The sequence below is a fragment of the Panthera leo genome, chromosome F2 (genome assembly GCF_018350215.1).
Source record: "Panthera leo isolate Ple1 chromosome F2, P.leo_Ple1_pat1.1, whole genome shotgun sequence".
NCBI lineage: Eukaryota > Metazoa > Chordata > Mammalia > Carnivora > Felidae > Panthera > Panthera leo.
The window spans coordinates 66224565-66250277 of NC_056695.1; the positions used below are offsets into that span (position 1 = coordinate 66224565).

Genomic DNA, 25713 nt, shown 5'->3' on the forward strand with positions numbered 1-25713 from the left:
GGTGTAACACCTAGAATATACAAAGAACTCCTAAAACTCAACAGGAGGCAACCCAATTACAAACCTGGCGAAAGATTTCAATACACATTTCTCCAAAGAAAATATAAAAATGGTCAATAACCAGATAAAAGATGCTGAACATCATTAGTCATTAGAGAAAGGCAAATCAAAACCACAAGATACCACTTCGTACCTACTAATACAGGAATAATAATTAAAAAAACTGAAAATAAAATGTGTTGGTGAGGATATGGAGAATCAGGAACCGTTCCTTGTACATTGCTGGTGGAATGTAAAATGGTTACAGGCACTGTGGAAAACAGTTTGTCACTGTGGAAAAGTTTGATGGTTCCTCAAAAAATTAAACATAGAATTACTTTTTGATTCAGTAATTCCACCCCTAGATATACATCTGAAAGAACTGAAAAGAGACTCAGATACTTATATGCCAATGTTTAGCATAACATTTTTCTAGCCAAAAGGTAGAAGAGACAACCCAAGTGTCTACCCATCAACAGAATAAACAAAATGTAATTGACAGTTGTTGAATCACTATATTGTATATCTTAAACTAATGTAACATCGGGTGGCAACTATACTCAAATAAAACAAAAAACAAAACCAGAGGGCTATAGGTATTGTTAGAAGGAAAAAAAAATTGTGGTACACTGCCCCTACCTTCCTGCAACACACACTGAAATATATTATTCAGCCATAAAAAGGAACAAAGTTCTGATATATACTGCAACATGAATGAACTTTGAAAACGTTTTGATACATGAAATAAGTCAGATATAAAAAGACAAGTATTGTATGATTTCACTTATTTGAAATATCAAGAACAGGCAACTTCATAGAAGCAGAAAGTAGGTTCAAAGGTTACTAGGGGCTGGGGGAGGGGGGATGCGGAGTTATTGCTTAATAGTTACTGAGTTTCTGTTTGGGGTAATTAAAAAGTTTTAGAAATAGTTGTGATGATTGCCCAACATTGTGAACGTAATTAATGCCATTGAATCATATACCTAGAAACAGATATAGTGGCAAATTTTGTTATGTATAGTATACCACAAGTTTTAAAAAACTCAGTTAATAAAATGGAAAAAAAAAAATCACTGAAAACTACAAATCACTGCTAACTTTTATTCCGTATTCAAGGACATAATTAACCAGGAGAAGAGGGTTTTGCTCTGTCAAATAAATATATTTAAAAGCTAGCAAACATCAGAGCAGAATGAAGTGCCAAGTTTATAAGAGAAGATGGTGGGGGGGGAGGGGGGAGGGGGATTACTACTAGTTATTTACAGTTATACAAAGTTAATATATTGCAAGGGAAGCATAATATATATCCAAAGGCTTCATTTCCAATACTTGACATTTCAAATCTGAAAATATTAAAATTGTCAAACAAAACTCAGACATGTTAGCAATGGTTTAAAAAAGGGAGCAATTTAATCATTATAATACAGAGTGCTTTAAGAAGTTTTTAAATGTGTAAAAGAAAGAACAGTTTAGTGCATTAAATTGTTACAGTCTTTACATTGCTTCTTCTTAAAAAAGTTAACAGTAGTATGAAAAAGCCACCCACGAAGCCAGCTGTCTGAGTGAAGAAATCAGCTACATTGCAGCATTTTGGAATTACTAATAAAGCTATAGTTAAAAAATAAAAAGTTTATAAAAATGAAAGCAGCATGCATATTCAAGGCTTTTTCATAACATTTCATTAGCTGACAAACATTTAGGTAAAAACAAGAGCTTAATATTATTCATTAAATTAGACAAAAGAAACTGGCCAAGCCCACTACATCCGGTCATTCAGAAAAACGTTTTCAAATGCAGAGCTAATTAAACTGAACATTTTTCTATGAAGAAAGCACAGTTTGAAAAATGATCCTATAGTCACAAAAAAAGGGTCCTTCTCAACATGAATGAACAGCACCTGTCTTTACAAAGTTTATAAGTTAGTATGAACTTTCAGTCTCCTGATATGGCAAGAGTTAACAGTTAACACTCCCATAATTCATAAGTGAAAAGCTAACCTTTAACTCATTACGATCAGTTCAGAATTTTTTCTCTATTCACTGAAATTGCTACGTACAGTAGAATTTCACTGAAAGATAATTCTTGAAAATTCTGATCTGATACCTGTACAAACATTTCTGTTTTCTATATGATTGTAAGAAAACACTAAGTATATATTTACTACATGGTACTTCTTCACATTTTTGGTAAAATATTTATTTCAGAGTTTCACCCTATTCAAATTCTTATGCCATTTTCTTTTCCTTCAATACTGATTATCTTCAGTTTACTACAAAGCAAATTCAGCTTCTAATGAAAAAAATGAACAGAGTATTACAGAGTAAGAGTGGTATCTACGAATGTGTTCAATTAAAGATCCAATCATTAAGGGCCAAAGATACCACAAAATCTTAATGGTTCCAACGCGTGTCAATCGGCTGTTTTACATTAAAATGGTATAAGCCCATGTACAAATTTTAATCTTAGTGCAAGGCCTGATAAATAAGACATAGAAATAAATCAGGTTCTTTTTTTTCCCGTTTCTAATAATTTTTACTCTGTAAAATGTTTGGTCACTCAAAGCTATAAGCTTAATCACGTATCAAAGAATACAGGCAGTAAGGCCCATCTCACTAGACATACAGTATTAACCTGGACAAAAGATGAGGACAAGCTCTAGTGGTCATTAAACCCCCTCAGAAAGTCTAAGAATCAGAACGTCTCCATCATATCAGAATAAAAATGTACTATATTAAAATTTGAATTTTTACAAGTTTTTTTTTTTTAATTAGTGTTCTATTTACATTGCAGAACTTCCGCCAAATGCAGTAGTTTAACTTTGGCACAACATTAAGTTCCATTTCTTTTGGGCACTGGATCCTATCTTTTGAGAATGTGTATGCCCCAAAACGTTTTCAGTGTCATCAAAGTTTGGGCCCATTCACAGTAAATCAGACATCTTGCGTTGAAGAATTGATTCTCATCCAACATTTTAGGCAGCTATAAAAGAAAAACATAATAAAAAACTAAAATTTTAAAGAAAACAATATTTTAATGTTTACCACTTTAGAAACAAAAATTATACAAATTAGCCATGAAAATACATCCTCTGTATTCGCTTATTAATACAGAAATCACTTGCTATATACATCTTATATAAAGCACTAGATTTTGTGAACAACTCCTATGTATATATTCTGCATATAGACATTTTCACCTATATGTAATGATTTATTAAAAAATTATTAGTAGGAAGTATATATTTCATTTTCAGTATTTGTTTTTTTAAAATTAACTAACATATATTTTGAGAGAGAGAGAGAGAGCGTGCACACGCAGGGGAGGGGCAGAGAGAGACAGAGACAGAGAGAGAGAATCCCAAGCAGGCTCCATGGTCAGCACAGAGCCTGACATGGGGCTCAAACTCACAACCGTGAGATCATGACCTGAGTGGAAATCAAGAGTCAGACGCTTAAGTGACTGAGCCACCCAGGCGCTCCTCATTGTCAGTATTTGTAGTAAAAAGACTGAAATCTAAAGGCTCTTGTATTTTTTTTCTATTTATATACAAGGCTGGCTTGTGCAAAACATATTCAATGTATCTCACTTTCTGCAATAACTATTTTGGAAGTTTTGGTTACTTATTTTTGGTAAACTGAGCCATACTTAAATGGAGAAATAGCTATTTAGAGGAAACTCATGGTGAATCCTTTTATAAGAGGAAAAAGTATTTTGCTAAGCCAACAATAACTTGTTAGTTAATGTGTTTCATAATTTTCAACTTAATATTTTAAAAGGCATGCCTGAATATGTACCATGAAAGTACATGTATATTATATATAATATTTTGAAAACGGTGGCTTTGTATGAATTTTCTGACCACAGTATCCATTAGAGTATCAATAGAACATGAGAATTATCTACACTAACTTAAAATCAAACCAAACTGTACAAAAAAGTTCCTATTATTTTTGGAAGATCGGCGCTCTCTACAGAATTACTGCTGAGGTTACAACAGCCGCAATGACAATTCACTGCAACAACGCATTTCTTGCTTTCATCTTGGCCAAGTGAGAATTCTTGTGTTTAGCAATAATAAAAAATGCCTGTTAAAAATATTTTATGCATCTGGGTCAGAAGAAAGCCTGTCCTGAAAATTTCTGACATTAGGAAGCAGAGGGCTGCACACAGAGTAAACCTGCAAAAACTGTTCAACTGCTGGTGACTTACATTATGCTTACAACCCGGAGCGAGGCTTTATTCTAAGACAGGTGCGTTAAAAAAATAATATAAAATAGGTGCATTTTGAGTTTCATCTGTTTTTCTGCCTGCAAAAAAAAAGTGTTAACAGAAAGAAAACTTGGAAGAGGGCTGCTAAGCAGTAAAAAAGGTGCCTGGTACATATTAAGCTCTCTATAAATAATTGCTTAGCAAATAAATAAAGCCAGGGAGGAAGACATGGAAGAATTAAGGAAATAGCTGGCCGAATAACAGAGCATAAAAGCAGAGGATGGGGTAGGGATGCAAAAAGCTAAGGAAGTAAGTAAATATGCTCATATGATAATGAGGGTCTATGCCTTATTGCCTTCTTTACTGTGTGAGAACAGCGCAGTGACTTCTGATAATAAGGTGGTTTGGGACTACTGATAGACATACACAAACATTTCGTGACAAGTGCACTGTTCTCAAAAAAAGTGTAAATTTGATCCTGGAATACTCCAATACAGAGAGTAGGAAAGAACAGAACTATGCTATTGAATTCCAGAAGTATTAAGAATTGAAATCCTAACTCTGAATCCGGTATCTGATTTGCAACTACAGTGGAATTTTAATTAACTCAATCTATGAATTAAAATTTAAGGAACATGCCAAACCTTCAGATTTAAAGCATATTTACTTGTGCTTTTATAACAAGAGATACATTTTTAACCAAATACAGTGTTTCTGCTGGTAGCAGGTTTGTTTTATATCAAAGAGTGAAAAGATACTTTACGCAACTGAGTTAATTTAATATCAAATCTGTTATTTACCTTTTGATCTCTGAGACAGAAATAATTTATATCACAGTTTTCAAAAACAGATGCCATCTAAGCAAATGTGAATTTACATAGAGCCTAAAACAGACCTTTGGCTTTCAAGAGAAAAATTACTGAATAATTTTAACACATAAAGCATGTTAAACTATAGTTAAAAACCTAATAGTTTGGGGGCAATACAATGAATAAAAAAAGATACCCATTTTCACCTAGTTTCCTAAAACTGAGCAATCCTCACCCCTGTGGTAAGTCTTTCCTTCGGTATACTTTTCCCCTTCTTTTTAGTTTTCGTTTTTGAATTCTTTCCTTAAATAGGCAAAAAATGAAGCTTTAGTGAAGGAGGGTTGCAAGCAATACATTTTAGTTATCTTTAGTATTTGTGAATCCACCCCCCCCTCCCCGCTGCCCCATCTCCCTTCTCTGAGAATGGGCAACTTTCCCTTAAGACAAAGTAAAAAAACATTTCATGTAAAAAGTAAGTAATTAAACCAGCATTAAACTCTATATAATAAACCTAACAATCATAATAATCAGACTACACATAATAATCATGTTATCTCTTGGCTACAGTCATGTCTCCTGGTCATCTTCTTAGCTAAAATAAAAACCATTTTAGAAAAAAAAAAAAAAACTATCAAAAATGAACGTTGTCAGGTACGAGGCAACTATTCTAAAGGTATGTGGTTGACGAATGTACGCTCAGATTAAAAACTTACATGTCAGTCATCTGATTTAGAAAGCTTCCGCTTCACATGTCGTGGGGGTTCCCAAGTGTCACTATCATCGGTTTCTTCTTCGTCCTCTTCCTGATCATCGATGACTTCATCTTCCTCCTCATTTTCCTCAAATAATTCTATACCTAACTCTGATCTCCTCTGTCTTTCTGCAAACCACTCTCTGACCTGCTCGTAGCCCATATGTGATTTGTTAACAAGTTCGTCAAGGTCTTGCTCGTTAAGAAATTTGTGCTTCAGGTAATAATCCTTAAGTATTGCAGTTCCAGTTTTAAATTTTATGAGTGATGGCCCCCTGTCCCAGTTGTTCATCCTCTTGCTCCCTCTCGGCCGCCCGCGCGGTCTTCCTCTTCCCCTTCCTTTGGGCCTCCCTCTCCCCCTTTTCCTTAGGGAAGACAGGCCATTGACACTACTCGAATTGGCGCTTTGATAGTAATAGTACCATTTTAAGTTTCCATTTTTCCAAGCATAACGGGTGTCCCCAAACCAACTAACTATGTCTGTTCTCGCAAGCCCGCTTTCTTCAGCCAGCTTGTCATACTCCTCTGGCGACGGCCACTGCGTTCGGACAAATGCACTTTTAAGCATGTGCAACTGCTCGGGTGTTTTTTTACACACCTTGCCTGTACTCCCGGGCTTAGGTGCACCAGATTCATCTCTGGGAGAAGCTTCTCCAGCTTCTTCTTTGGAACTACCTGCATTACTTTCCTCTATTTCCATTTTCTCTTCCTTTAAAGCTTTTGATTTCTTCTTCTCTGTAAACCAAGCGTCAATCTCCCTTCTGGTAAGTTTGGTTTGCGCTCTTAACCTATTTAATTCTTCATCTGTAAGTGCGGAGCTGTTGAGAAAACTTGCCTGAAGAGCACGAAGCTGCTCTGCAGTCTTCTCTTTAAACTTCTGGGGAGTAAAGTCGGGAAAAGGATTCCAGGACTGTTTGGGCTGTGAAGTGACAACGGTTGGGGATTCCGCGGTTTCGTCGCTGGAGTCTATGACGATCGTGGTGGAGGAATCGTTGTTGAGATGCAAGCACTGGTTACTCTTTGAATTTCTCTGGTTGTACCTTGTGTCGCTAAACCATTTTTTAATCTCTCCTTTAGTCAGGCCTGTGATCTTCATAAGTCTGATAATTTCTGAATCGTGGGGAAACTGATTTTTAAGGTAGCTAACTTTCAGTTCTGCCAGTTGCTCTTTCGTCTTTTTTGCCCGAATGCCGAACGAATCAGGGTTGGCCACCGCGCTTTCATGTTTGACAAGCTGAGGAGGGGGAGCGGCTGCCGTCGCCGGCTTTGTCTCTGCAACGGGCTGCGCGGCAGGTGCCTGACTCTTTTGCACATTTGTTTGATTCGGAACCCCTGCCACTGTCAAGGCTATAGGTGCTGTCACCGGCAGGGTGTTTGTTCCCGCCACTTGTGTAAGGACCAGACCTGGCTGACCAACTATTTGGCATGTCTGTAAAATGGATGGTAAACCGTTACTCCCTGTGGAAATGTGGGTGGGAATAACAGTTATGGTCTGAGGTACAGTGTGTACTGTTCCGTTGAACTGTTTTCTTCTCGCCTCCTCTACTTCCTCAGGAGTCCAGCTGACACCATGTTTTAGGCGTTGGGCTGAAAACCATATCTTGATCTGTTCCTCTGTGTATTTTGCTTGAGCAGAGAGAACAGTAATTTCTGACATTGTCGGGTAAGGGAATTTGTTGTAGGTGTTAAGCAAAAGGGGGTTGTTATCCAATGCAGCATTGTAGGTAGGAATGCTATTAACAGGGATTAAGACTTTGGGAATCAGATTGGAATTCTGCTGGGCCGAGACGGCGGTTATCACCTGTGCTAACCCAGGAAGAACCGCTGCTGGCGTCACGACGGTGCTGGCAGCACCTGGATGTATTCTGTTCGCAACGGAAGTGCTCGTGTTAGACTCAGAAGCCGAAGAACTTGGATTTTCCACAGTTTCTTCACGATCCGGTTTGATTTCATTCTCTTTGTCTTCAGGAACATCCTCCACTGAGTTGTGGTGAACTGTGATCCGTTTGGTCTCTACTTTATTCTTCATCATTTTCATAATTGGAGTTTTACTGATAGATATTCCTGAAGAGACTTCTGTTGGTTCAGCTTGCTCTGAGTTCTCCTCTTTAACAAAACTCCCATCAAAGGTCAGATCATTTATTGTCTGTTCAAAGATTGTCTGGTTATTTCGTTTCACCATAGTCAACTTAAAATTCTCCTCTCCTGGGTGATATTTCAGATTATGCTCAGAAAGTGCATCATACCTTTTGGTAAGAAAATTGCATTCGACACAAACATAGGATGAGTTTAGCACTACGTTGGGATGTTCTGAATCCACATGAAAAGTAAACATATTTAGATCTGGGGTTTGAAAAGTACAATATTTACATTCATAGCCACCTTCAACTTTTTTATTTTGCTGATTGTCAGAATCCACAGATTCATGAACTTCTTCATCGCTTGAGATACTCTCTGCCCTGGTGTTGTCTACAGGTGTAAGTACAGGAGGACCGTCATCCAAATCTGATATCAACTCAAGGTCTGGATCTTGCTCACTGGCAAGGACCATGCAGGGTGTTGTGGATTTTCGCCTGCTTGCCATTCTGATGTTATGAGCAAAATCTCAGTGGTGATTAAAAAGCACTGAAGCTTAAAACTGTTCAGAATTCTTCATTTGAAAACAATGGCTTTTGGTTCTTCAAGTCCATTTTTGTGTTCAACAAGTTTCATTAGCAGCTTTTTCATGGTGCAATCAAGTAAAGAGCTTATCGTTGGCAGATAAAATACTGTTGGACTGCTGAACTTTTTGAAGCACAACTCCAATCACCTACATTAAAATAAATTTAAAAATGTTTCAAATGCGTGATTATGATCTTTTAAACAAATTGCAGTTATATTTCACTTATACGAAGTTGTTGGATAGCTCTGTTATAAAGATCTAGAATAAGACTAGAACCAGGAAAAAAGTCCTCTAAGGAGGATTATTCCAAGCCAACTCACTGAAGGTCACGTACTATACTAATGGTCAGCCCCCAGGCTTGTTGCTTGGATTTTTCAGCCAGCTCTATAATAAAAGGGAAGTAGGAGAAGACTCTGCTTTGGTAAGCACACTGTTATCAATGTGAAATGATAAGCTGTTACTAAAGGAGGAACTTTAAAACTATAAAAAGCAGTCACAGGTACTCAGAGACTCTGGCATTAAGTGTATATGAAATTCAATCCATCAGTTACGCTTTCTTCCTCCCACTGGTTTGTTTTATCATTCCAGTAGCATGGCCAAGTATGACAAAAGCAGCAAAGATGGATACGAATGATCATAGTTTCAGAAACATTATTCTTAATCATTCTTCACAATGCTACCAGAATTTATAAAACGTATCTGATCATATCAGTCCCCTGACTTAAAGTTTCCCCAATGTCAAAAGAATGAAGTCCAACCTCCTTAAGCCACATGTAGTTCTTACCACAACTTGGCCTCGATCTCGATTTTCTTCCATCTCTCTGCTGACTCCTATTGCCTGATGCTTTGGGCACAGTAGACACAACTGCCGTTCCAGGGACACACAGTGAAGGCTGTTCCTTAGGCCAGGACCCTTGTTTGTGAATGTGGTGTGATGATCTTGTCTTCTAGATCACCTTCTCCCTTTAACTTGGCCCGATCTCCTCCTCGGTTTATCGTTTGGTCTAGCACTTACTGTGTTGTGGCAGAGGAGTGTTACATTTCTGTCCTCCAACCTCTCCGTACTCCTGCTCTCCTTACTAGAAGTTTGTGTCTCATTCTTCCAAGAACCTTTATATCTTCAATCTAATACTCTCCCAGCTTAACTATCTTGGCTGACTTCTCATTTATTTCTGCATCCCCTTTGCATACAAGAAGCCTAGAAGTAGGGACTCACAAAATGTTTTTTAACTTGAACTAGAACAAATAGGAAAATAGTCCTATGAAACTCAACATGCCCAGAGAATATCACCACAGAGAATAGCAGCTGAAATTTATAAGAATGACCGTGACTCATTAAGAAAAAGTGAATTATGCTCATACACATACATTTTAATAATTTTCTACCCAAATATTTAAAAAAAAATTTTTTTAATTTTTTTTAATGTTCACTTATTTTTGACACACAGAGAGAGAGAGACAGAGCATGAGCAGGGGAGGGGCAGAGAGACAGGGAGACACAGAATCTGAAGCAGGCTCCAGGCACTGAGCTGTCAGCACAGAGCCCAATGCAGGGCTCGAACTCACAGACTGCGAGATCATGACCTGAGCCGAAGTCGGACGTTCAACCGACTGAGCCACCCAGGCGCCCCTAAAATAAAATTTTTTAATGTTTATTAAACGTTAAACATCTCTCTCTTATTTTTGAGAGAGAGACAGAGACAGAGAGAGAAAGTGCACAGGAGGAGCAAAGAGAGAGGGAGACAGAGGAGTCAAAAGGGGCTCTGTGCTGACAGCACAGAGCCTGATGCAGGGCTCAAATACAGGAACTGTGAGATCACGACCTGAGCTGAAGTAGGACACTTAACTGACGGAGCCAGGTGCCCCTAAAATACAATTTTAATGCTACCTCAATGAAAGGTGGTGTGCTTAAGTCTAAACTAAATGAAAATGGAAATGAGTTAAGCGGTCTCATTTACTCTCTACCTCAAGAACTATTTTCATTCACTAATATAATCCTTTTCCTAGCTGAACTGAGAAGAAAAAGTTTACTTCAAAGATTATAAAGCAAAACCTGGTCTGTCTGAGGAGATATACTGACTCAGTAAAAGAAGAAAACTTTTTAGGAAACAGAACTGTCCAAAGAGAGAATGCCCTGCCTTTGAAGGTGGCAAGATCCTCTGCACTGGGGTTATTCAAGTACATACTACATATCCATTTGATGGATCCAAGCAACAGACGGAAAGTTGGCCTAAATACCCCTCGTGCCCAGACTTCCAATATTATAAAATAAAAAGCAGGGAGCCTGGGTGGCTCAGTCACTTGAGCATCTGACTTTTGATTTCAGCTCAGGTCATGATATCACAGTCATGAGATCAAGCCCTGTGTGGGGCTCTGCACTGGATGTGGAGCCTGCTTAAGATTCTCTCTCTCTCTGTCCCTCTCCCCTGCTCTAAAATAAAAAAATAAGTAAAGCATCAGCTTAGTAATAATAGTATCCTATTCTCAAAGAATCCCTATTCTCAAAGGTGTCTTTTTTGTTGTTGTTAGTTTTTTTACTCTGGAAAATGCCTTTGATTTCTAAGGGAATATAAAGAAGTCACTGATATTTAAAACTATTTCTTAACTGAATGTTATAAACTAAACTAATGCCATCTCTCCTATGCAATTCAGTAGGATTTGAACTATTTTGTTCAAGTGCTAGAATAGCTGTTTGATTATTTTTTGTGATTAGGAAGAGGTATTTCCTCAACTAGCCTGCAGTAAGTGGAAGAGTAATAAATGAGCAAAACCCACATTTTTGGCAGTGAGGGAGAACTGCTGAAAGGCAGGGGAGTAAGCTATTTTGTAACTGTTATTCTCCCAGAATCTCAGATTATATTTAAATGGGTATATACTAATAGTTACAAATCAAAGATGGAAAGGTGGAGTTTTTTTTGTTTTTTGGTTTTTTTTTCTGGAACTACCTTTCCTTAGTGATGGTTTTCAAACTTTTTGTTGTAAGCAGGGAAGCCCTTTCTTCAAACAAAATTCTAGGAGAAGCCCTGGGGCAAAACGGACAAACAGCTGCCTGGCTGGAGAAGCAGAGGCTAAACTACTTCCTGACCCCATCCCATGGATCCCATAAGCCCTACTTGCACCTCTGATAGGTTCTGAGATGTGTTTGAAAGCCTGTACCTTAAAAACTTAAACACTTTCAAGACAATGTATGGGTGTCACCAAAAAATCCTTCTCAGTTTACCACTGCTGAGCCGTGAAATTTGAAAACTAATGTGAATTTAATGTGTCCTTCAGGTTGTTTCCCAGTGGAAGGCAGGGCCTGGGCACTCAGGGCTAAAACAGAGTAGCCAGTACTAATAAGAGATACAGAAGGGAAACTTGAGGAGCTAAGATCCCCTTATTATTCTGGCTCTCTAGGTCTTAGGTTAAACTGCTTACTTTTCATTTTATGTAGCTTAAAAATAGGAATTAGCCAAATTATTATTTTTATTTCTCTTCCTTATAGCTCACTCTTAAATTCATAAGAATTTAAGCAGATATAAACAAATTTTAAAAGCTTAAATATTTTTTGATAAAGTCATAAAATTACAAAATGTTCACACATTATTTTACAATCTAATGATGTATATGCACAGTTGTGCTTTGTCCTTTGAAAGCATTGGTCTTGGCAATGTAACCTTAAACAAGCTACTTAAAAGAGAAGCTTTTTGAAATAAAGTCTTCAGGCGGCACCTGGGTGGCTCAGTTGGTTAAGCGTCTGACTTCAGCTCAGGTCATGGCCTTGTGGTTCATGAGTTTGAGCCCCATGTCGGGCCCTGTGCTGACAGCTCAGAGCCTGCAGCCTGCTTTGGATTCTGTGTTTCCCTCTCTCTCTGCCTCTCTTGCATTCGCGCTCTGTCTCTCTCTCTCAAAAATAAATAAACGTTAAAAAAATTTAAAATAGGGGCGCCTGGGTGGTTCAGTCCGTTGAGCGTCCAACTTCAGCTCAGGTCATGATCTTGCGGTTCGTGAGTTCAAGCCCCGTGTTGGGCTCTGTGCTGACAGCTCAGAGCCTGGAGCCTGCTTCACATTCTGTGTCTCGCTCTCTCTCTGCCCCTCCCCTGCTCATGCTGTGTCTCTGTCTCAAAAATAAATAAAAAACATTAAAAAAAATTTTTTTTAAATAAAGTCTTCAGTAAAGCAAAAGACTCAAACCTGATCATCTTGGGCATTTAAGACTGCCTCAAGCTCAGGTTACTTATATACCCAACTACACAGACCTGAAAAATACTCTCTCTTTCCACTGTATTCCTGAAAACTGTTCGCTTACATTTTCCTAACAAAACCAGAGTCGCTATATTGTTTAACATATTTCTAAAGGGAGACTGAAAGTTCCCAAAAGATCCTCAAGATGTGGTCCAATGGCTCAATTTTACTATAATGTATATAGCTCAAAAATAGACCAAAGCACAAACAAAGGCATCCTCATGGTACTGATTATAAGGTCATAATTTTCAGGGAAGCAGGGAACTCAGTACAAATGCCCCACTTTTATGACAGAAGAAACCCAGGCCCAAAGGAATAAATTCACAGAGGCTCTGTGATATAAGACAAAACCACGTTCTGGAGTCTCCTCTGTCACTCAGTAGTTCAGTGACTGGAAAAGTTACTCAGTATCAACCTCAGTTTTCTCACCCATAAAACCAAGATTCTTCAATTCAACAAATTCACTCAACACCTATTTGCTGAACGTCAACCATGAGCCAGGCCCTGTGTTGGCACTACAGTAAAGTGACGATCAAGACAGACTGCCTCTGGTGTGTCAGATACGAGCAGTCGAGCAAGAAAAACAGGCAGTAAAAATTACTTAAGATAACTGTGATCAATGCAATGAGAGAGGAAGTATCAGAAACTCTATGGGCACATTGCAGGAGGCTTCTAGAAAAGCAGCAGAAAAGGCTACCCTGGAGAAAATAAGAATGGTGCCATCTACCTCAGAGGCTGATTGAATAAGTGCTTCACACACTGTGATACATGGTAGGTGCCTAATTAATGCTATTTTCCAGTCTCTGAAAAATTCTTTTGGGAGATGAAGAAATACCATTTATTTAGTATTATTCCCTTTCTCTCTTTCAAGTAACATAATCAGCTGACAAGGCACACAAATTGAATGAAAAGCAGAAAGGGTAAAAAGACAGAAGGAAAATATCTTTGGTGTGGTTCCAATTTATCTCCTTTTATCATTAAAGTGCAATAGGGCTGAGACAGGAAAACTGTCATATAGAAATTGCTATTAGCTGATAGTCATCCTCTACTTGAAGGTCAACAGAACTCAAAATCAATTTGGGGAAACTTGCACTATTTACCTGTAAAGGAGAGTAGAGTTCAGTTGCACAACTGAGTAGCTAGCTAGGTGGCTTTGCAATTTAAGCACAAAATGAAGATTGCCAATAAAATAAAAAATTATGCTTTAAATGCATTCAGCACTGTAGATATAATTATACTTGAAAGCTATTTTCAATTAACTTTTCAGTAGAAAAATGGTAAAAAAAAAAAAAAAACAATAACAACAAAACAAACACCAAACATGATCAATTAACTGTTACACTACCCTTAAAAATGGTAATCAAGAGCAATTAAGGAATATTAAAAAATATTTATCCGTTTACTGTTACAATTTTTAAAGATCAGAACAAAATTTGCATATTAATTATAAAATAACTATGGGAAAATAGGTATGTATATGGACAAAAACTAGATGAGAATATAAAGAAATGAAATTTTCACATGAGATTATGGGTGAAATTTTTATGTGTGCTATTCACAAATTTTAATGTTGTTATGATATTGCTCTATTGGAAAATGCAACAAACACTAATTTCAAGGCCTTAAAATTGCAAACAGGCTAGGATATTTTGGTGGTCCCTTGTCTGCAGCTGGAAACAAAGTTCCCTTTCTATGGCAAAAACATGGGCTACATAAAGGTTTTTTTCAGGGAAGCAGAAATCCCTGAGTATGTATAACACCCAGACATTTTTAGGAGCTGCTTCTCCATGGCCTGAAAAATCAAACGAGTTCTCAGAGCCCTCAAGAACACTCGGAGTCTGCAGCATATGGATCTAGGCCAAGCCAATTTCCATGGTTTTATCTGCATCCTGGCTCTTCTGCTGAGGGTAGGATACTTCTCACACAATTCATGATTCTTCGCTCATCAAAATAATTATGACAATGTTTCCTTACAGGAAAGCATTTAATGAAAGCAAAATTCATTTTATCAGTGTATAAAAACTGAGACAGTTCTAACAGCAGTTCCTACATGGTCAAAAAGAATGTCCACGCAGTTCTCCACTATATCCCCAGGGCCCAACACATTGCCTATCAAGGCCTCAATAATATTTGCTGGGGGCGGAGGGGACCTTTAACACTCATTTATAGAGGAGTTATAAAGTTATAAAGAACATCTGACTTATTTTATAGATTATTTCCAATGGTAAAATCCTTACCAATAACATTACCTTAGTCACTAGAATATTAAAACAACTCAAATATAAAACATCCTATTTATTAAAATATAGCAGTGAATATTCAACAAACATTTACCAACATGTATAATTCTGTTGTAACAAATCAGTTTTACATATGAATAGTACATGTCTATTGGACTGCGTAAGAATGAAACAAGGGAGACATACTCATTCGCAGAATTAGTCCTGCAGTGAAACTCAGGAGAAAAGGGTTCTTGTAAAAATAGCAAATGCAAATCTGAACTTAGAATAATTATTTTTCCGTTCCAGGAGAAAACTGTACTTTAATGGTGCTCTACATTTTTAAAGAGATTAAAAAATAAGTTCTCAATGTAATCTACTATAAATAGTAGATTGTTTTAAATTCTATGCTTAGTGCTACAAAAAAGCCTAAAAATTTTTATAGTTAAGCAGAACTATACTGAATTTCCATGCCTCTATGTTTTTGGCTGTCTTGTACTTCAAATTAAATGATTAATAGATAATAATTTATTTTGCTAGTTAGCCACAAGAGCATGTTATACTGGTATTTTATGTGAATAAAAACTATTTTTTATACCAATTCTAAGTCAAATATGAGTACTTATAATTTTTAGGGATTATGTTAGTTTTGAGTTGGTACTAACTAAAAACTGTTCTCAGGGTAGCTAAAATATAAACTGACACTCCTTTGGGATGTGTATTCATACCTATACTGAGAATTCTTAGAACTCTGTATTCTATTTAGTTTCACTTCTTACTCTCTGAGTCACAGTTCTGTTTAGCCAGCTGAAAATACTTATTTTTACATGTTTATATTCAAACTAAAAGTTACAAATCCACCCAAATCACAGAATGCCTGAAATAATAATAGGAATAAAGAATAATAGAGTATAACTAACTAGAATTTAAATAAAAATTTGAAAAGACAAAAAAAAAAGAGTAATGGGATTAAAACAAATATTCACTTTGTTAAAAAAAAAAAAAGATGCTTTTTTTCTTAAAACATTTATTCATTTTTCAGAGACTGAGAGAGACAAAGCATGAATGGGGGAGGGAGAAAGAAAGAGGGAGACAGAGAATCCGAACGAAGCAGGCTCCGGTATCTGAGCTGTTAGCAGAGCCTGACACAGGGCTCCAACTCATGGACTGCGAGGTCATGACCTGACCCGAAGCTGGATGCTTAACCAACTGAGCCACCCAGGTGCCCTGAGGATGCTTTTTTTAATTAAAAAAAGGAAAACAATTTTGGCCTCTATGCACTTGAGCATTTAGAAACAATGCTCAAGTTCCTAAAAAATATTAAATGAGAAATCTGACAACCCAAATCTGTACCCACAGCAAATGTTTTTGAGAATTCTGGTAACCTAGAATCATTACCTAAGAGATAAATCTCAAGAAAATTGCCAATATGGTCTCAAGACAATCAAAATTCCAAGTATTAAGGTGAATATAGACAGGAGTGAATGTGATAAAAATGGAAGCATCTAAGAAATTAGCCAAAGATCATCTAATTTAAGAAGATCCTTTTGCTAATGCTAAACTAAGGCTTAAGGGTTTAGAAACTCCATCTTCTCTGTTTTTTTCCACCTGAGAAAGCCAACCTTAAAAATGCTAAAGATTAAAAGAAGATTTCAAGCTGGATAAATTTCTCTTTGCAAGTTCTGACCCCATATTTAAGGAGTGAAATGTCTTTTTGAAAGGTCTCTGCTGGGTCACAAACGTGGCTCAGTCCGTTGGGGGTCCGACTTCAGCTCACGTCAAGATCTCACAGTTTGTGGGTTTGAGCCCCACATTGGGCTCTATGTTGACAGCTCAGAGCCTGGAGCCTGCTTTGGATTCTGTGTCTCCCGCTCTCTGTACCCCTCCCCTGCTCATGAGTGTTCTCTCTCATTCTCAAAAATAAACAAACATTAAATGCAAAGAACGGTCTCCAATATCCTGGTTTTCTACCTTCTGTGGCATTAGGTAGGTATATAACATATTGAGAGTGATATACAAGTAAGTACTATGGTGGAATCTCCTGTATTTATTATTAAAGTTTATAGTAGTACCCCAAAGTAATTTTTTGCTGCAAATAGTTTTTCCCTAATTTTCTCAAGGAGGTGTGTTAACAAGTCTTTCACAGGCAATGTAACATAAGAATGCTATTCTTGATTGCAAGTGAGATTATCACTGAGAGGCTGAAAAAGCATTCATCTATCTGTTACCTTCCCCATTTATAAAATAAAATGTTACCTGTTTCACTCAGGTTATAATCATTTAGTTATAAAAAATACTTTGAAAGACAACAGTAATTAGTATTGGTAATGTCAACTTCTAAGGACTCTATCAATTTTTAAAAAATGAAAGTTGAACCACCACATTAATAGTTATGGAATCTTTCCTAGTACTTTCTGAAATCATCTAAAATGACAATTGGAATAACGTGTAAATATTTCAGCACTATAGTATGTAATCTAATGCTTGTTATAAAAGCCAATTTATGTCAGGCAAATAAAATATAAAAGTGATTATGTATAAATATATTCAAATATTTAAAAACTGGCATGCTTCACCTAAAACAAAGTATTTAATCATCAATATCCTAATTTTTATATTATAATTAACTATTATTAATAGATTATATATTGTAAGTATATTTTCAGGAACTGATCTTGTAAGTCTTGAAGCATTTTTCTGGATATAGGCAAAAAAAAAAAAAGGTAAAATTTCTAAATCAATTTCCCTACACTAAAGGTCTCTGCCCTCGCAACCTTAATTTGACTTGTTTGCCACTGTTACCACAGCACCAGGTACAGTGTATTTCAGCAATTAGTCGAAAAATCAATTATTAATATACCACCACACTATCATGAAGTGTGATGCTGTTTTCTTTGAAATTAATGCAGCCGATACGCCTTTATTTTTAAAGCTTGAAAGTACATTTCTTAACAAAGTGTCAAGACTAAGTCTGCTGCTTTTTTAAGAAAAGCTTTTAAAACGTTAGGCAAATATAGTATCATGGAATCTAAAGTGAGCATTATTCAGAATATGAGTTTTATCATACCCAAACAATGAAACACATACTTGCCATAGCTTCCTCAGCATTCTGTTCTTTGACAAGGACAGTGTCCCTTCAAATTAGGTGTTTAGCTCAGGCCATCATTACCAACAGGTCTGAAGTACCTATCTGCCATCTCCTACAAAAAAAAAAAATAAATAATAATATCACTTTATCATCCTAGATATAATTCAGTCTTAGGACTTTAAAGGTTATGCCTTGGCTTTTTAAAAATAAATATAATTTTGAAAAAAATTAATTTCCTCATAGAAATTGTAAAAGAATCATTTAAATGCCAAACCCAATATTAGTAAGAAACACAAAATTTAAAACATTTTCCAAAATTCTATTTATATTATATAAAACAACCAAGTCATATGCTATTTTCACTATTATACTATTTTCAGTAAAAAATTTTCAAAATTTGAATATATGCAGGCTATAATATAAAAACTGAGGTGAAGAAATTGGGAATTGTAAAATATTAGTACACAAGTTATGAAAGACAATTTAGTTAAACTAAGAGGTGGGAGGAAGTGTATGTTTACATATTCACACAATAAACCCACTGATACTTGAATCCTATTTTACTATGTAATAATTGGAATGGGGTGGATTATTAAGCTGGCAACAAGCCAGTACAACTTAAATAAATTAGTGGTACTCTACCCCAAAGCATGTGGTATGTAATAGACTGATCTGTGTTTCATTTTTGCAAGAAAGCTACTACCAAATGGCTTTCAATCAGTGTGTTGTGAAGCATCAGACTGTACAATCAAACAAACTGAAAATCATCTGCCGAAATTGAGATATGTGTCCAAAAATGTTGTGGTGTATTATTTGGAGCATTTAAACCAATAAGGAAAATTTAATAAGAGCTATAATTGCTTCTTTCAACAAATAACAGTAAATAGTGCTTCTGAAGGGTTGAAGCATTTTTGTTGTTGTCTTGAAGCACCGAAACTCCATAAACCACAGTGAATAAATATTAAGGAAGATTATTTCCTCCAAATAACTTATTCTTTGATTCCATATGTTATTATATACACGTTCATCAAGAGGCTCTCAAGAAATAATGGAAATACACCAACCCTTTAGTAAAATATTTCTAGGTTAAGTTAAAGCTTAGGCTGAATAGTTAGACTATTTTCATGAAAAGCAAAAGAGCATTTTCCTGGTAGGCCCACTGGAACATCCTGTTATCTGCAGCCTGGGATTTTACAGTTTCATTTCCTGGTATCTCCTTGTTTGGAAACTCCTGAGCCATCCATATACAGGATGTGGACTAGAAGAGAAGATAGGAAACAGCTGCCAAAGAGGGGAAGCTATTTTCCAAAATGAATTATTAATAATATAGGAAATTGGTAACCTATTTGAACTCATTCTTAAATCACACAGTAAGTACAAGACGTTTTACTGAATAAGAGTCTCTTGAGAAGAGCTGCTGAGACACGTGAAGGCACAAGGCAACTAGAGGAGCAACAAATGAGCTCCGCCATACTTCTGGATGAAAAGCATACTTGCCTGACGTTATTTCAGTTCCTGGTACTGGGATTATTTTAGAACACTTCACTCTAACTCAAAGTAACTTTAACAATTTTAAGATTAGAATGAACTTCAAAAACTAAAGAAGTCATCTTAGCCGTATACGTTATACAAGAAAACAGATCAGTTGTTTTGGCAGAAGATGGACTGCAAACAAAGACGAAGAGCTTGGGCTTTGGAACCAGACTGCATGGGTTCAAATCTCAGCTATGTCACTTACTAGCTGGGTGGCCTTAGACAAGTGACTTAGCCCGTCTATGCCAATGCCCCTCATTTAAAATGGGTCTCTATGAACATGTATTTAAAATGACACATGTAGGGGTGCCTGGGTGGCTCAGTCAGTTAAGCGTCTGACTTTGGCTCGGGTCACGATCTTGCACTCTGTGAGTTTGAGCCCCACATTGGGCTTGGTGCTGACAGCTAAGAGCTTAGAGCCTGCTTCAGATTCTGTGCGTCCCTCTCTCTCTCTGCCCCTTCCCTGCTTGCACTCTGTCCCTCTCTTTCTCTCAAAAATAAATAAACCCTAAAACAATAAAATTAAAAAATAAAATAACATATGTAAAGAGTTTGGAATATCTCCTGGCACTCAGTAAGTCCACAATTACATTTTTCTGACATTTATTTATTTTTTTTTGAAGAGAGAGGGTGCAAGTGAGCGAGGGGCAGAGAGAGAGAGACGAGCAGGGCTCACCTGAAGCACGGCTTGTGTTTTACCTGAAGCGGGGCTCGAGTTCCCCCTGAGCTTGCCTGAGGTCGCCCGATGTGGGACTCAAACTCATGAACCTGAGCCAAAGTCAGATGCTTAATGACAGAGCCACCCAGGCACCCACATTTTTCTGACTTTTATTTAAGGTGTTTATTTTAAGTTACACAACAGAGGAAGTCTTTGCACAAACCATGCTAAATGTTGAAACATTATAAAATAGTTTATTATTATTATTTTTATTTTAGAGAGAGAGACAGGGAGGGAGGGAGGAAGGGGGAGAGAGAGAAAGAATCCCAAGGAGGCCCCCTGCTCAGTGCAGAGCCCAACTTGGGGCTCGATCCCATGACCCTGGGATCCTGACCAGAGCTTAAATCGAGTTGGACGCTCAATTGACTGAGCCACCCAGGTGCCCCAAAACATTATGAAATATTTTAAAAGTTTAGGCAACAATCAATCAATTTTATTTCCATTTCGTACCTTTGAGCATATTTAGCAATGCTACAAGTTGGGTTTAACAGATAGACATTAATCAATCATAATTTTATACCCCCCACTCCAACATACACATACTTTCTCTGACCTTAGCTTCAAGGACAATCTTTAATATATGACTCATTTTAAAAGGTGTTTCACAGAACTAACAAAGCTCTGATATAAATCATCTAACTGTAGAATTTCTCATGAAGAGAAATTGTTCTGTCCTCACCATGCCCTCACTCTCCAGGACAGTCCACGCCCAGTAAAGTTTTAACACAATTCTTTTCGACAATATTGGAAGGTAAAAGGGAATAGACTAAATATAGAAGAAAAACATCATTATGAGTGAAGTACTCAGAAATATCAAAATCTTTCCATCTCTTTTCATTCCTCACAAGAACCAAACAAAAAAGAGAAAGAAAGGCCTTTAGAAAGGGAGAAAAGGGAGTCAGAAATCCCATAGGAAATATGAAACCACTAAAATTTAATGACAAAGTTCTTTTACTTAAAATGCTAAATATGTTATGTCTATTACTTTAATGTTTTGATGTTTTAGATTTTGAAAATATTATTTTTTAAAAATCTAAAAACTGAAAACAAACATCCTTCATAAAAATTCTGACTGCCTTGAATGTCATTCTTAAACTGCTCATAAAACTTCTTTTTTAAAGTACATCATCATATTTGTTTAGATCAAAGGTATATATTTTTGTATCTCTTGAATGCATCATAGAATACTGATTATATAAGCTACAAAAATTCAGCATCCTTTAAGACCAAAACCTGGCAACTACCTAAAAATTTACATAAATATTTACTTTAAAAATTATCTGTATGAAATACAGGTCTCCAAAATGTAAACTCACATGTATATCCTGATTAATAATCTAAATCAGCAGCCTCAGTCAGGCAAATTTGGTCACTCACAACCACAAATATATCAGAGCAACAAGGATACGATAAAACAGATCAGTAATATTATGGAAACATCGGCTATTATTCAAAGGCTATCAGCACAGGGTTTTTTTTCCCCCCTTCAATTAAGTGTAATTTAAATTACTTCTGAGATTACATAGGATGATTTAGAAGGATTTTAGGTTAGAAAAAATTTAGATGTAAAAGTGAATGTGCTACACTGGCTACTAGCTACTACCATAAACAATGCAATAGATATTTCCAAATACCTCCATGAATTAATGAATATGATATTAGATTAAAACCTAGCTTAGGCACTGAAGTTTTAACATGGCTAATATTCAAATAAGTAGAGTCTCTTGAGCCCAAATCCACAATGATGCAATGTACATAAAAAGGTTATTTCCTCAGCTGCATTTGTAATCACTTTAGTAATTTTAAGAGTACTTCCATTTAAATATAAAACCATGATTTACGTCAAACTAAGTCCCAAATAACCTATTTTTTGTGCCCAATTAACATTATAAGGAAGAAAACAAATACATTATTACATCACCTTTCAGTCTTAATGTAAAATATAATAAAAAAGGGAGAAACTGCAAAATGAGCCACCTCACCTATGCTATTAAGTTCATTAATAAAATAACATAAAACTTGGGGCGCCTGGGTGGCTCAGTCGGTTGGGTGTCCGACTTCGGCTCAGGTCATGATCTCGCGGTCCGTGAGTTCGAGCCCCACGTCGGGCTCTGTGCTGACAGCTCAGAGCCTGGAGCCTGTTTCGGATTCTGTGTCTCCCACTCTCTCTGACCCTCCCCTGCTCATGCTCTGTCTCTGTCTCAAAAATAAATAAATGTTAAAAAATAAAAATAAAAATAAATAACATAAAACTTTATTCACATTTATTGAAAAAAAAAAACCCCTGTAAGTATCATCGAAGGTGAAATAATTGTGAAATCATCAATGGACAGTCCTCCAAATCCAGGGACATAACAAGCTTACCATAAGGGAGAGACATCTACTACTAATGAGTGCTCACCAGCACAAGCGCATTTATGTTTTCAATCCTAGCATATTTTCAAACCATCTGGCATCAGTGCCACTCTGGTTCATCCAGCCTCATCTGTTCAGAACTGAATACAAAACTAGAGCTACATGCACTTTGGGGACACCAAAGAACAGCTCACATGTATAATAATACTCCAAATGCACATCTCTCAACTAGTTTATACTTGAAATGTGTTTGAGAAGCCATTTCCCTGACAGACGTTAAGGCTCTTAAAAATACTAGAATGGTTCAGAAAACCTGTATGAATCATAGCTGTCATCAGTTATCCAAGTCTTACTTTCTTTTTTTCTCATTTTATTCGCGATCATGAAATAGAGCATTTGAAGACGTACTTCTACGAAGATTCACTGATAAGTGAAATTCTACCAATTCCATATTGAAAGACCATAAGATTTTACATTTTATTTTGCATTTTGCACAAGATTAATCAGCTTTGCCCTAAAATGCTTAGAGCAAGGAGGGACAGATTAAGGGGGAAAAACATTCCTGAAGGCCCTTTTACATCCTGTTATGCGTTACTGTCTTTCACAGCGCCCACATTTCTTTTGCTTGAAATCAAGAGTCAGAATTGCTACTTGAGAAAATTTTTAAAAATCTATGGATATACTGAGGCCAACATCCCTGTGAGAAACAACGTTCATTCATCCTCACTGTTGGCATAAGAACAAATGACTTTTTGGGGGTAATTTTTCAGAAACAAAGGTAATTCACGTAACACCATATAACACCAGTTGAAGCTTTCAGACAAAGACTAAGAAACAATGACCAATACCAACAAATCTAAAGGTGCACTTATGTAGGCACGTACACACACACACACACACACACACACACACACACTCCAAACCCACAAACAGGCACTATTCCTGGAGGGAAGACTGCTTCTTCCTAACTGTGAACCCTGTATTTTCCAATCCTCTGATTTCCGCTCCCCCCTTTTCTGTTGTCCTCTTGGCCTCCAAGAGAACTGCTTTTTCCTTTCAAGTTACATGGAATCCCAACCTAATCACATTACAAACTATCACCCTTTCTTTACCACCCCCCTCCCCACCCCCACCCCCACCCCGCAAAAGATCAGCTCCTCCTCATGTGTTTCTTCAGCTCCGGGGTGTGATAGAAAAGCGCCGCAGAATTCCCACTCTGCCCCATCTCTATCCTGTATCCCTCCTCTATCCACCCCTTTCCCCGCTTCCCACTTCCCCTCCCCTGAGTCTTTCACTGAAGCCTTGCCAGAGCTTGTTCCTTCGCTAACCTAAACTAAGGATATCAAACGGAACCTTCTCCTCCTCTGGGCTTTTGCTCTTTTCTTACTGCTACCTACGGAGGGGAGAGGTGGAGGGAGATGCACGAAACAAAGAATTTCAAGTCCCTGTACCTACAACTTTGGCGTAAATCCACAGGGAAAGGGCACCCGCCAGAGGTCTTCTCGGCCATTAGACCCCGCTCCCGTTCCCCTCACAGCTCCTTCCCAGCACTTCATTCCCCGCCAAGATTGGGAGATGGTTCCCGTTAGGCCCCAAGGCTCGGAGGAGTCCCCGGTCGGCCTCTCAGTCTCCCTTCTGAAAGGGACGGATAACATCTCCATTCTCTTTAATTAACTTCTCCCAGTCTTCCTCAAAACGGAATACAGTTCTTAAAGACTCCATTCTGAGTCTTGCCCCGAAGAGGGGGAACGGCCTGACCCCGAAATGGATGCCCAGTCTTCTCCGAAGTGGGGTACAACCTCGCCGGAAAGGTTTCCCGGGGCTCCAGCCCCAATGCCAATGCGCTCAGCTCCAGCAAGACGATCTTTCCTTACTCTCCGAGAGACAGTCCCCACGAGGCCACCGGCCCCCCGCAGGGCAGGCCTTCCGACCTCCCCTAGGACCCTTAACATCGCTGGGGTCCTCCGTCCGTGCGGCGCCCTCTCCTCTCCCCCCCTCACCCCCCCCCCCCCCGCCCCAGGAAGCCCCGTCTTCACTCCCCTCAACAGTCCCAAGTTGTTCGGTGCTCTCATAAGGACCGGGGCTGGTATATTCCCCTACAGAGCCCACCCGCAGCTCCTTCCACGGCCGCAGACACCCCGAAATCGCGAAGGACCCTCGGGGGTCTGTCCCTCGGCGGCGATACCCCGGGGCCAGCAGGCCGGGTCCCTCCCCCTCGGACGCCCCGCGCCGGGTCCGCCCCGCCGCCCGCCGCCGCCGGCGCGCTCAGCCCCCGGGGTCTCAGCCCTGGGGCCGCCCTCCTCCGGCCGGCCCGCGCGGCGCTCGCCTTCCCCGGCCGCCGCGCGGCTCGCGAGCTCTGCGCTGCCGGTTCCCACCCGCAGTCCCCGGGCGTCCCGGCCCACTCGTGGCGGAGTCGGCTCGTGCCGCTACCTGCAGGGGCCGCCGCGCCTCTCAGCGCCCCGCCGCCGCCATCTTGCATTTCAAACCGGCTGCACTTTTCAGGGAGTCAACTCTGACCTGTGAACCCTACACCCGGAACCGCTCGGCGGGCCGGCACACGGCCTAGGCAGCTCGGCGGGCCCTGCAGAGCGTGGAGGGTCGGGGGTGGGGGTGCGAGGCGAGGCGCGCGCCCCAGCGGCCGACCGGGGGCGGGGAGGGAGGGAAGGAGCCGGCCGAGGCGGGGCCCTCCCGCGCGCGCGCCGTCCGCGCGCCCCCACCCCGCTCCGCGCCAGGCTCTCTACTCACGGACCCGGCTGCTCCCCTGGGGTTCGACCCGGGTCTCTACCCTCTGGATTGGCGCACGGGGAGGTAGGGAACCGCCCCGCCCCTCTGTCAACAGAATCCCCGCCCCGGCCGGCTCGGAAGCCCCGCCCTCTGTCAGCAGAAGCCTCGCCTCCTCCAGGTCTCGAAGCGGCCCCGCCCCTTGCGGGCGGTAGCTCCACCCACCAACAGAAGACTTGTCTTTACTCAGGTCAGTCCCCGCCTTCTGTCACTTGTGGCCCTGCCCTCCGGGCGCTCTGCCTTGCTAATGTCACCGCCGGATCCTAAGAAACGCCCCTTGTCATCTTAAGCCCCATCTCCTGGTGGCAGTCCATCCAAGCCCCGC

The 25713-nt window shown here is 38.9% G+C and overlaps 1 protein-coding gene across 5 annotated transcripts; it reads right to left on the reverse strand.

Moving 5' to 3' along the window:
* Nucleotides 1-1430: 1430 nt before the first annotated feature.
* ZHX1 (zinc fingers and homeoboxes 1) lies at nt 1431-25308 on the reverse strand. Of its 5 annotated transcripts, none has more exons than XR_006198174.1 (5): nt 25038-25308; nt 18001-18113; nt 5771-8617; nt 5293-5360; nt 1431-3018 (listed from the first exon to the last, which is right to left on the reverse strand). XR_006198174.1 is itself a non-coding variant. In XM_042923521.1 (5 exons), the coding sequence occupies exon 4, from the start codon at nt 8390-8392 to the stop codon at nt 5774-5776; it is 2619 nt and encodes an 872-aa protein (XP_042779455.1). In that variant the 5' UTR covers nt 8393-8617; nt 9255-9484; nt 18001-18113; nt 25038-25307; the 3' UTR covers nt 1431-3018; nt 5771-5773. The 5 variants fall into 5 exon arrangements, 3 of the variants coding, with proteins under 3 accessions (XP_042779455.1, XP_042779454.1, XP_042779456.1); XR_006198173.1 differs by having other exon boundaries at nt 5264-5360; XM_042923521.1 differs by lacking the exon at nt 5293-5360 and adding an exon at nt 9255-9484 and having other exon boundaries at nt 25038-25307.
* Nucleotides 25309-25713: the final 405 nt, after the last annotated feature.